The following is a 12,533-nucleotide window of genomic DNA, read 5'->3' on the forward strand; positions in this document are numbered from 1 at the left end:
TTAAGTCATCACCTTAAACAGTGACCCAACCCACACTTCCTGGTTTCGGATGATTTGTTTCCGCCTGCTCTCACTCCTAAGTGTGTTCTCTGAGTACGTGTGTATACACTGGGTATTGAACACTCACCTGCCATCAACAAAGTGCTAATCACTTTGTGTGCTTTTTCTGATTTAATTCTCACATCAACTCAAAGAAGGAGGTATTGTTGTTCATCATTAGAAAGTGATGGGAAGTTTGGGAAGGGTTGGATGACTTTCTCCAGATCTCACAATAGATAGGAGTGAGTTAGTTCTTGCTGGTTCCAAAGCTCAAGATACTAGGGGGTGGCAAACGAGGCCTCTTTAAGATCAGAAGAAATACACTGGAAATCTTAACAGAAAATTTCCCCCATAGAATATGCTCCCAGATTTCTGTGCTTGCAAGGATTGGCAGTAGGGAAGATGTTCAGCTAAGTATCTGGTAGGGTAGCTCTATCTCCAGGTACCCAAATCATCTTCAGCTCTGGGAGAAAACCTGGCACCCTCTGTCTCTCTACTTCTTGGGCAATCTGCAGTCCTTTCTCCAGAGTGACCTAATGGATAGGCATAGGAAGAAGGTTTGGAGGCACTCACCAGTAGAGACGCTGGCCGAGGTAGGGGGGCTCCGGGCTTGCTCTTTCAGAGCCACCACATTGACAATGTATTCCTCCCCCGGCTTTAGTCCTGTCTGATTGAAGGATGTTACATCACTGGGGAGCTGTGCAATCACCCCTCCTTCATTATTCTGGAGGGTGGGAGGAAGGGAGAAGCAGAAAAAGCAGAAGAGAAAATCACCGGGAGGGAAAAGTGTGAAACATTGATGGTAAATTGTGAATTAAAACTGGGGCCCACATCTATTCTTGATGCTGACAGCTGAATATCTGGGGCCAGGAAAAAGTCCCAGTAGACTCAGTAAGAATCCTATCACTCTATGAGATTTGGCAAACGGAGAATCCATTTTCAAGAACATTTCTTTGGCCTTTCCTTAGTCTATTGAGTTTGCCAGTACAAATTGGTCATAAGGTGATGTCGATTTACTCTTGCCAAAGATTCAATGTTTGATGGTTACGGCTAACATCCATCAGATTTTTTGGCATTATTATGAACATGCCCTTGGCTCTTGAGAAGAGTATACTTGTGTCTGTGTGCGTGTCTGTGAACATCTTCACGTATACACAACATTTTTCACACTGAGACATTTTCAGTTTTTGAATGAGCTGAGCTATCATTTTGCTCTATCTGGAGTTTCTCATGGTGTTACACTGGATGCAAATCTGTCAATCTCTTGTTTTCCCTTCACCCAGATGAGTTAGGAGTCAGTGATACAACCAGCTATGAAGTACAAAGAAGAGAAAAAGAGAGCATGGAACAAAGAGTAACACAAAGAAGAGAGGAAAGAGACAAGTCGGTGGATGAGGAGATGAGAAAGATGAACCTGATGATGTTGGATCCAGGATCATCTACCTATCTGTTGGCGTCTGTTATTATACATTTTCTATATGTGTCCCTGGAAATGGAGGGGACAAGAAGACTCTTTGTGTCACTTCCCTTCTTCCCTATTCTTTGGACTTTGTTTATGTCCCCCTGGAGTGCCCTATATGTAATTTATAGCCATACCCATAAATCAATGTGACACATGCCCCTCCGCCCCTTCCCCACCCCTCCTCCCTCAGCCAGTGGCGGCAACCTGCGGATCACACAGTTATTCTCTGTGGCCATGTGTTTGATCTTGGCATGCCCTGGCCAAGGTCTTATTTAGAATTTTACGTATTAGATATTAAACAGGCAAACCTAGCACAGGTTTGTTTTTTTTTTTCCTGCCTCAGATCAGGGTGATAGGATTCTCTCTGCCCTGTTATACACCCAGCTGCCTACCATACATACTTTAGTGGCCATGTTAATGCAGATAAGACATATAAGGAGGTATTTGTACAGAATGCCTGTTCAGATATATTTAGCTTGCTGCGACACTACATCCATCTAGAAGGAAAGTCCTGACTTAGTGGATAGAACCTTGCAATAGGAAGTGGAGACCTGGGTTCTTATTTTAAGCCTGCCACCAACCAGCTATCTAATGTTCTTTAAGTTTGCTGAGTTTTAATCCCTATAAACAAACTAGATGTAGGGGTGCCTGGGTGGCTCAGTCAGTTAAGCATCGGACTCTCGCTCAGGTCATAATCTCCCGGTTCGTGGGTTCAAGCCCTGTGTCTGGCTCTGTGCTGACAGCTCAGGTCTGGATGAAGGCTCAGACTTTGTGACTCTGTGAACTTGAGGCCTTTTGTAGCTCCAGCAGTCCATTCCTCGAAGAATTTTGAAGTAAAATGATGGTGAGATCTCTGTCTTGTTAGCCAAATATGTGTCATCTGTCATTGAGTCTGATGAATGACTGAAAAAATGCTATTTGATATTGAAAGATGAAGATGGGGATAAGGCACCTGAGTGAACATTATGCTCCCACGAGTGCTACAGGTAGGGAGGGTATCAGTCGGGTCAACAAATTCTGGAAAACCAGAACTAGGCAGGCACCTCTGGCAATTTGGGAAAGTTTGTTCTAGATGAACAAAATAAAATACTTACTTCAAAGAATAGGAAGGAATCAGGATACCGTTTTAACTCAAAAACTAATAGCATAATTTGGTTAAGGGAAAAATCTTCTCAGTTAATATGTTACAAAAGGTGTTTTGGGGTTATGCCTCTGACCTTCAGAGACTGAGGCCACACAAGCTGACTTTTGGTGCATCTTCTGCATGGAATGAAGCTATGTGACGGGTTCAGTCTGGCTTTCCCTGTGTCCTAAAGAGAAGCCCCACAGTTTTGAAGCTTTGGTTTTCAGACTCGCTAAAATCATAGCTTGCCAAACCCTAGAGCTGAGCAGAGAGCTGGGGCCTGGTGGCTGCTTCCCACATCCTGTCTTCCAAGGCCAGGCTGGTAGGCTCAGGGCCACTCTCGCTAGTCAGTCCCCACCATGCTTTTGTGAGCCCAGACACCACAAAGGTCCCTTTGTATCCTCAGTGGCATGGAAAGAGGTATTGGGCAGTGTCCTCCTTGAAGCCCCGGATTCCAAGTTGAGGGTACAAATACTCCACATAAGGCTGGTTAGCAGTGTGACAGATGGGCGTTACCTTTGGAATGAAGCTGATCTCCCATCCATCGAAGGAGAATGAGAAGGGCTCCCATTGCACCTCTACAGTGGTCTCCGTGATCGTCTTGAAGTGTAGCCCTTGAGGGGTAGAGAGATCTGGAACACAGCAATGTGGGTGACCATGTCATGGCTGTCCCTGGCAGGGACAGAGAGCATCACCTGGGGCTTTGCCTGGGTACAATCCCTCCACACCACGGGTCTGCTGGGCAATCTCAATCTTACGACAAACACCGTGGGTCCCACGTGCAGGACTGGCCTGCTCTGTCGTGGCCCTGGTGCCGCTCTGTATTGGTGAATGAATACCTGAGTGAGCTTAACAAATCATCTAATAACTACTTTTTTAAATGCTTTCTATTGCATAATAGGTGACCAAAGACACCCTTTCCTTTCCTTACTAATGTGGCAAACCTTGGTATTTAATATGATGCCTTTCTCAGAGAATTTGAACACTACCTTTGGAGGCTCTAAGGATTCCTGAGAGGCAATAAAATGTCCCCATTTCACACCCGGGAAGAGAGGTACAGAGACGGTTGGCTAAAGTTGTGGAGCAAGCCAACTTCAGAATAAAGACTAGAACGCTTTTCTTGGTCATCTGACGGGCAGTCTGTGTATTCTGCTTAGCCCACATCACCAAGTCTCGGATGGTCTAAGAGTTCCATTTCACATACACAAGGAAAGCAGAGGCACACACATAGGACAATGGCAGACACTGGGAATTTGGCTCTCATTCCACTGTCTCCCTCTTTTCTCTGGTTCTCCTTCATTATTTGTCCCTTAGCTCCCTCAGTCACCTTTGCCTCACTTATCTTGTTTTTAATTCCTTTTTTAATCGCCCCCTATATGACCCCCATCCGCACACACGCACACGCACACGCACACACGCACGGACATGCATAGGTTCCGTGAGGTGGAGCTATGCCTGTCCTAATGGAGTTCCAATTACCAGCCCTGAAATACGGCAGCATGACTTTTCTCAGTTCTCCAGGGAGCCTGCTCCCATTTTAGCTTTGCCTCTCGTGGGATATTCCATTGGAAAACTGACAGATTCTCATCCCTCCTGTTTGGAAGCTTCCTCGGTGCTTCTGGGTTGAAAGGCAGGTCTGATTCTGAACCCACTCGAAGGCATGTCAGGTGAGTTTACATGATTTTGTCTTGTCACCTGGGAGCTTGCCTGAGGGGATGCCCTGAATTGACATAATAAACGCCGTGGGGGATGGAAACCTCATCACGGTGTGTGCACGTGGACCGGAGAGGAGACGCCTGGGAGTCGGGCCAGCCACTTGCTGTGGTGACTCATCCCGGAGCAAGGTGGGAAAAGCGGCAGATGGTGACCTGCCTCTCTGCACAATCATTGCAGATATTTAAAACTGGTTCTCAGGCACCAGAGGAATTAAAAAAAAAAAAAAAAAAAAGGTCAAATATAAACAGAGATAATTATAGGCATATTTACAGAGTCGGCATTCATAGGGGGAATCCAGTATTCTAACAAGATCTCTGTCACCTGCAAAGCAAGGGGATGGGACGATTTCTTGCATTCTTTCCTCTCTGCCTGTCCCTGTCCTTCAGAGTGTGATTCAAGTCCGTGAAACCTTCAAGACCTTCTCTTTTTTCTTTGACCTCTCCTTTCTCTGAACTTCCATGGCATTTATTATCCAAATACCATCTTGTCCTTTGGGACCTACATAAAATGGACTGAGATCTCTTATCCCTTATTTGGTGATAGGTCCCATTTACTAACCCAGGGGCTTCTGTTTCATGGTTACTATCTTGTTCCAGTTTCCTGCTACCTCTAAAATCTCTGTGCAACGTAGTAAAAAGCATTTGGTCTTTGTCCCTGATTCTTGGCACACAGCTCCTAAAACTTTTGGAATCTCCAGAGCGATAAGAATATCTTTTGTATGATTGTGAGATAGCTAGATAGCTGGTTTCCAGAAAAGCCATGTCACGATGTAAAAGATCAGAACCTTCAACCCATCTTCCAACCTCCAGGGAACGGGGAGACGCGCTGGAGACTGAGTTAATTACCAATGGCTGGTGATCAATTCAATCGTGCCTACATAATGAAACCTCCACAAAAATCTCTAAATATCAGGGTTGGGAGAGTTTCCAGGTCGGAGAACACGCTGAGGTGCTGGGAGGGCGAGGTGGCCAGGAAGCCACATGGAAGCCCCCCCCCCCACCCCCCCGACCCCTTGCCCTATGCATCTCTTCATTTGCTTGTTCCTGAGTTGTATCCTTTATAATAAAGCAGTGCTGGTAAGTCAAGCACTTTCCCGAGTTCTGTGAATTTCTAAGGAGTTGTCCAACCCAAGGAAGGGTTGCGGGAAACTGTTGTGGGCCAATCAGAAGTGCCGGGAACAACTTTGGACCAGTGACTGGCACCTGACCGGGCAGTTCTGTGAGATACAGGCCCTAACCTGTGGGATCTGACGCTAACTCCAGGTAGATGACGTCAGAATTGAATGGAATTGGAAGTCACCCAGCTGGTGTCTGAGAGTTGAAGAAGCAGTATTGGAAAAGATGATTTAAGAAATCAGAGGTGTCTAAAGAAAAAAAAATAACAGTGCCTTTGTTTCTTCTCCTCCTCCTCCTCCTCCTCCTTCTCCTCTTTGATGTAGCCAATGTTAATACTTGGTATGCAAGCTTTTAAAAATTTTCTGTGCTTAAATAAAATACGTGTAAAACACAGATATGCACCTATAGGAATTTCTCCCTGTTCTGGAGAAAAAAGAAAAGCTCTTGCTTATGGAGAGCAGTTTAGCTGGCCTTTGCCTCTGTCTCTACCTCTCTTTCTCTCCACTGAATCTTTCTAAACTATGCTCTGGAGCTTTACCTTTTATAATCAAGACGGACTCTATTTTGCTAAACAAAAGACCATGAAGAAATTATGCCACTTCTCTCTGAGGGGAAGTGGGTGTTGTCAGTGTGGTTTTAAATAAGATTTTTTTCCCCACTCTGCTATACACTTACCATCTGTAACATACCATTTAGCACTTGCTTATTATACGTCCTATTTCATATCTCCTCGTTTTGAATCCCTAACTAGATTCAAAGTCTGCATAAGTCTCGTACTTTCTTTGACTTCTAATCAGACTCAAGCTTATAACAAGTCAGAACTCAATAATTGGTTTTTGTCCTTTTGGTTCTATAATTGATGGGAGCTGCCTGCATTTGGAAATTCTCTTAATCGGAAGTGCCTTTTTAATGATTTACCCTTTACTAAGTGGATCACGTTGGAAGCCCTTTTCCTCAAGAGCAATGATTATTGCAGGCATCCCCGAAGAATTTAGAAAAGACACTGCTATCATGAATGCCCATGATCTCATGTAGGAGAAAAGAAAAATGAAGTAGGATGGGGAAATGTTACGTACGGGTGGCCACCTTGGCAGTGATGGGAAGGCTGAGGATGTTGCTAATGACAGCGTAGACGCTGATGTTGTAGGTGAGACCTGGCTCCAGCTCCGTGATGGTGACACCACTCCAATCTCCAGGTACCCGCCGCTGGAGCTGGAGGCCCCCCAGGGCCGTCGGCTGGTAAGAGATCACATATTCCGTCACTGCCATCGGCCCGTCCCATTCCAGCTCAATGGACCTGTCGCTGATACCAGCCACTCGCAAGTCCTCTGGAGGGGCAACTACCGGGAGGCAATACACAGATAGCATGAGCTCAGAGGACTGCCTTCCCCATCCTGGACTCAACTCTCTTCCTCACATCTCACCCCACATGCCTGTCTGTATGTTCTACTCCCCTCGCTGGCCTTGAGTGATTTGTAACTCCCTTTTGTTGTCTTTTCTGTGCTCAGTATTTCTATCTCCACGGGGCCCTGAGTGAGTGGTATGCTGGAGCCTGCTCTCGCTGGCTTGCGAAAGTTGAATGTCAGATCTTCAGGAGTTTTTCAAGACAGCTGTTACACAGAGCCATCGTTAAAGATTAAACTTTATAAATTTACAATTAAGTGAACTGTATTAAACACAAGGTAATAAATACTCAAAACTCGTCCCTTTCAACTTATTCCACTAAGTTTTACTCTTATCTACGTCCTTGAGGTGGTTTACATGTGTTGTCCCTCTCTGGTGGAGATACTGTATAATTGCATTCTACTGCAAAACTGTTCCCGACCCCATGTTTAGTGATGTATGTCATGTTGGTGTTTTGAAATTGGCCGTGGAAGGAGTATTTCCACCATGGACACTGGCAAATTCTACAAAACCAGGTTTTTAATTTTTTCCCTTAGAGACTTAGTTGTTACATATTTAACAGCACACAGCTGGCCAACGTTTCTGGTAGTGTAATAAGTATATGTCACCAGATTACCCTGGGGACCAATATTTGATTTGGCAAGTGGGAATAAAGGCTTATGCCTGGTTATCTTACAAAATATAAGAAGCCAAAACAGTAAGTTCTGGGTGCCATGGACCTATGAAGGCCTTCAAATGCTTTATTGTATTATTTTCCCTTTTAAAAAGAGACTGTTTAAGATTTGAAAGAAATGTAACTTGTGTTAAACTAATTTTATTAGCCTTGATCTTGGGGATGATGATAAAGAGGCATTCTTGAAGGCTTTGCTTTTTCTCTCTTGTTCCACTTCTCAAATGTTACTCAAAGTATCACCCAAGAATAAACCTCACTGAAATAGTCTTTCATGTATGGTTCCCTTAGGAAGTGAAGACGCACCACTAGTGTATTAAATAATTGAACCTTTGAGCCCAATTGGGGGGTGTGCCTGTCATGGGACCTGCCCAGAGATTAAATTTAAAAAAATTGGAACGATATTTAAATCATTGTAATTAACTCATAAATTTACATGTAGTGAAGACTGTAGTTAGCTTATGAGTTGCCGTTGGCTTTGAGCCTCTCCTCTGAATGTTCTCACTCTTTCACCTCCACAAAAGCACAGGGCTGAGCCAGCTGCCATTCACAGGATCATGTGAGTGGGGAGCACTCTTGTGCTCACACAGGTGCCCCCAGCTCCTCGGCAGAGGCAGAGATAACTAGACCTTTAACTCAGACTCATGGGATGGAAATTAGGAACATATATGTGCAGTGTTTGGCATTTGCTTTGACTGTTTTTTCCCCAAACTATTCATTGTATAAAACCATCTAGAAAGCAGAGCTCTCTCTGATTGAAGATGGCGAATGCTGACTGAAACAAAAAAATCATAAACATTCGGGTTTTTTTTTTCATTTATGAGACCAAATACATGTAAATGAGATTTCAATAATTAAACTTCAAACGATCATTTATAAGCTCATATCATTTCTAATGCTGACATTATTAAAGCTTTGAAGGGCTCTGAGATCTTTGGGATAGCCTGTGTGATGCACGCCAGCCCCTGGACCAAGGCAAGATGGATTTATATATAGAATGTGTCAGTGCTTTGCATGATTATACTGAGCATTTATTGTATCCTAGGCACAATGCCAACCATTCTTACTCAGATTATCCCATTTCATTCTCTTACCAACACTATGAGATAGGTCTTATTATCACTCCTATTTTATAGATGAGGAAACAGGCTCCCACAATCAGCAAACACAGAAGCTAGGATTTGAATGAGGCATAATGGTTCTAGAACCTCTTAGTCAGTAAACAATTATCACTCTACATTTGCCCAGGATTTCCCGGTCTATAAAACATGTTCAGACACACCATCTAAATAAAATGTTAAGAAGTCCTTTAATGGCAGCCTTATGAGGTAGATTGGGTAGATATAACGATCCCAACTTTATAAGTGGAGAAACTGAGACCCAGGTTAAGGGACTTGCTAAAAATTCAGAGAGTTGGGTCAGAATTGGTTCTCAAACCCATATCTTCCATACCTAGCGTTCTTTCCCCTACAATCTGTAGGACAGGTTACGGATTGTGCCAGATGCCTTTTTTCATTTATACACAGCCATCTAAAGTAAATTGCAGTAAAGGAGAGTTCAGACTATTCTTTAAGACATGAATTCTGGATTGGTGCTTATCCTAAAGGTAAGAAACTTATTTTAAAAAGGATTCTCTACTGCTTGCCTCTTGCGATCCAACACAACTGATTCCAAATTGCCTAAGTGGGACTTCTCCTGTCATAGTCACAGAAATGGCCATTCCAAATTTCAGGTCATCAATAACTCCTAGAGTGCTTGGGGTGAGTCAGTGTATTCCTTTTTGGTTCATTCTCCCAGAAAATAAAACGAATAATGATCCAAGCAGAGAATTTTGGGATTTTAAGGTAAAAGGGGAGTATAGAAGGATTTTTGATCTTGACAGCTTAACTTGGCAACTTTTTATCTTGAGACCTGAGCCTGGTGGTAAGCACTGCCTTCACTTGTGATGAGAAAGCAGCAATGGTGTTGTTTGTGGTGGAAGGTACTCTTGGGGGCCGTGGCTCAATGGAAGAAGCCAAGACCACCACAATTCATTCTATGCCTTAGCGGCAGCCGTGTACTGGGATGTCAGTAATTCTCCTAAAATGAAATGGTATTGAGCTATTAAAAAACACTGTAGAACAGCCATATGCCTTGATTCAATGAGTCTGGGATGGAAGCAAAATGTTCGTGGTCTTACTTTCTTTGGGATTCTGACTTCGAACTTGGGGGAAGAGCAGACAATTAAAAAGGAATGAACTGTGGCTTGAAGAATCAGAGTTGCTTATCCGCAAAGATTCCATGCCGTTGACTTTTTAGATCTTGCCTCAGTTGTGCACATATGTGGTGAGAGCAGTTGGAATTAGTTCCACGAAGTGTCTTGCTCCAAGGAGCGAGTAATTTCAGGTACCAAAGGTTGGCTGGCTGCAGTGCAGGCAGAGGCAGAGGCTGACGTTGATGGATCTCCGCAGGTCTGACTGAAGTCCAGGGAACAGCAATCTGGATTGTTTCAAGTCCCTGCTCTGGTGGTTCTTTAATCCTGCTGACTCATGGGGAGTTTTGGCCAGCTCACTGGACAGATCCTGTGCTAACCTCCTTCACTGGGGGCAGACGTGGACAAATAGTTTAACATGCTTCTCTACCCCACCTCTAACACCTTAAAAACTCATTTGACAGGGTTCAGCTTTCCTATCAAAAGATTATTTCTTTATGTATGTGGCTCTTAAAATTTTTATTTTTCAATTCCGCTCTAGTCAGCAGCCTGGAGAGGATTAAAGAGTGCTAGAAGTTGGTAGGAGACCAGGGTTCTCATTCTTTCTCCGCCATTAATTAGCGGTCTGGCTCTGGAAAAATCTTTCTGTCTCTCTGGACTGCTGCTTTTTAAATTTGTAACATGAGAAGCCCAGTGTAGCTTCTTTCTACGGCCTGTTTTGAGTGCTCATATTCATGCATTTTTTTGTTCTATTATCTTTACACGGCCAGAGAACAGAGGCAGAAAGGTTGAGATTTTGTCCCATGGCATGCTATGAGCAAAGATCAAGGCTCAGAGTCAAATATAGTGGCCTTGTTGACACTATTCAATTGTATCCAAGCTCTAGTGGTCTAGGGGGGCTCAGAATGAAGCCCACACAGTGGGCAGCTATTTGCCATGGCCTTGCCAAAGAGAAAAGAATGACACGTGCAGAGGTATATTTTGTGGCTCTCCACGAGCTCACCTTCCTTGTTCTCTCTCCTGTCCTCGCTCCTGCTGGCAAGGGGGAGCAGTGACACTGTGATGTGTGCATCTGGCCAGAAATGGCAAACAGTGGGTAAATAGCCCCCTCTCCCACAGCCTTTTCACAAAGAGCAAGCAAAGTAGCACTTTAGATAATGACCTAGATACTTCTCTGGAAGAGACCTGTAGTGTTTGGTTTGAAAGGCAGGCATTGAGAGCAGCACCTCCTACAACGAGTGGTGGCTCCAGGGTTGCTATAGAAACAGGTGGAGGTTATGCAACTGTCCTTCCTCACATGCTTGGGGAACCTGTGAAGTAATTCATCTGGGCCTCCGGAAGTCTTCTTCAAACAGCACAGAGGTAATATATTGGAGGTAACATGTGTTCATGGTTTGGAGTCAACCGAGCTGCGGTTATGCCAGGAGCTGCTGTGTCTTCCATGAGTGGCCAGGTGGGTTTATCTACTGTTCAGTCTGGATCCAGGGTCAGGTTAAGATTTTGTTTGCAAATTTACCCATTTCTGTAGACAAGCAGGGTCAAGAACATGGCAGGTATGTAGAGCCCAGCAAAGATCTACTCTGTTGAGAAGCATGTGGGCCACAGAATAGCCATCCATGGCAATGGCTCAAGCCAACCCTTAGCATCCTCTGATGGGGCTTCGTGGAGCCTCATCCTGTGGATGGAACCTAGGGCCATGTTTCACCCTCCCCTTCCCAGCGACTACTTACTGAAGTGGGATTTAAACAAAGGCTTAACTTAGTGATGAGGCTTAACTTCTGCTTGAATCTTCCTTTGGAACAATTGGTATAACAGCTATTTGTGTTTTTAGAAAGATAGTTCAGTAAACAAAATTGGGAGGCTAAATGAGATAATTGAATATGGAAAAAATGAAGGAATGTGAAAGATTCTTTTCCTTAGTAGTGTGTTAGTGCCTTGCTTTTTTTTGTTTTTTTGTTTTTCGTCTTTTCATTACTGCCATTGGTCTTTTGAGAGAATTTAAGTTGAAGTCACAACTGAGGGAACCTTGTCCAACTAGTCTGTTTATCTGGGTGGGGGTCCCTGGCAATGTTGAAGAACAAAAAGCTACTGAAGTTGACCTTCCAGGGGACAGTCCACCAGAAGGCTTAAAAACATTTGTTATGATTTTCATTTTTAAATCTTCCCAGTGGTCAATCGGAACCACTGTTACGGATTCGATCGTAAATGGAAAAGATCGAGATCAGTCACTTCACCTGCTACAAAAACAAAATGTATCAGCAAGAGTCACTGATTTAGTTAGAAGAGGATGAGCAATAAAAGTGAGATGATGAAAATAATCTGCTTTCAGGTGAAAAGAACTATCTCCAGTGAGATATTAATATTTTTCCCACTGCCGGATTTAGATGTTCATTTCAGGACAGCACCTTTGTATCAACTTCCACAAGGTAAGACTACAGATGGGGCTGGTTCCAATTCGCTCAATGTCATCTGGCACAAAGCAAGTCACAGCCTTTTAATATTCTGTACTAATTGGTAGAATGTGAGTTGTTGCTTGATGCTGTTAGGACTTTATTCCTGTTTACATTTCATTCCTTGCCTGTAAAGACTTTTTTTTCCACGTGGACACTAGATCATTTCAGAAATGAATAACCGCTGGCAATACGTAAGTTCTGACATAACCAGAGTGCCTAGTGAGTCTGTGCAGTAGCATTGGGAAGGACGTGTCCCTGGAATATGGCAACAGGTGAGGGGATATTTTGGGGCAGGTGGAGCTCGTGGAAACCCCCTGAGTTAGAGAGTGGCCAGTCCCACGGTGTGGCCCTCTGCTTTCT

The 12,533-nt window shown here is 44.0% G+C and overlaps 1 protein-coding gene across 2 annotated transcripts in view; it reads right to left on the minus strand.

The window, feature by feature from the left end:
* TNR (tenascin R) overlaps window positions 1-12,533 on the minus strand; it is a 417,184-nt gene that overhangs the window by 78,745 nt on the left and 325,906 nt on the right. For both annotated transcript variants that reach the window (XM_060643572.3, XM_060643571.3), the window contains exons 5-7: window positions 6,532-6,795; window positions 3,141-3,256; window positions 613-763 (exon numbers count right to left, since the gene is read on the minus strand). In XM_060643572.3, coding sequence (XP_060499555.1) covers window positions 613-763; window positions 3,141-3,256; window positions 6,532-6,795 — 531 coding nt within the window. The remainder of the gene's footprint in view (window positions 1-612; window positions 764-3,140; window positions 3,257-6,531; window positions 6,796-12,533) is intronic.

Source organism: Panthera onca, chromosome F1 (assembly GCF_046562875.1).
Source record: "Panthera onca isolate mPanOnc1 chromosome F1, mPanOnc1 haplotype 2, whole genome shotgun sequence".
NCBI lineage: Eukaryota > Metazoa > Chordata > Mammalia > Carnivora > Felidae > Panthera > Panthera onca.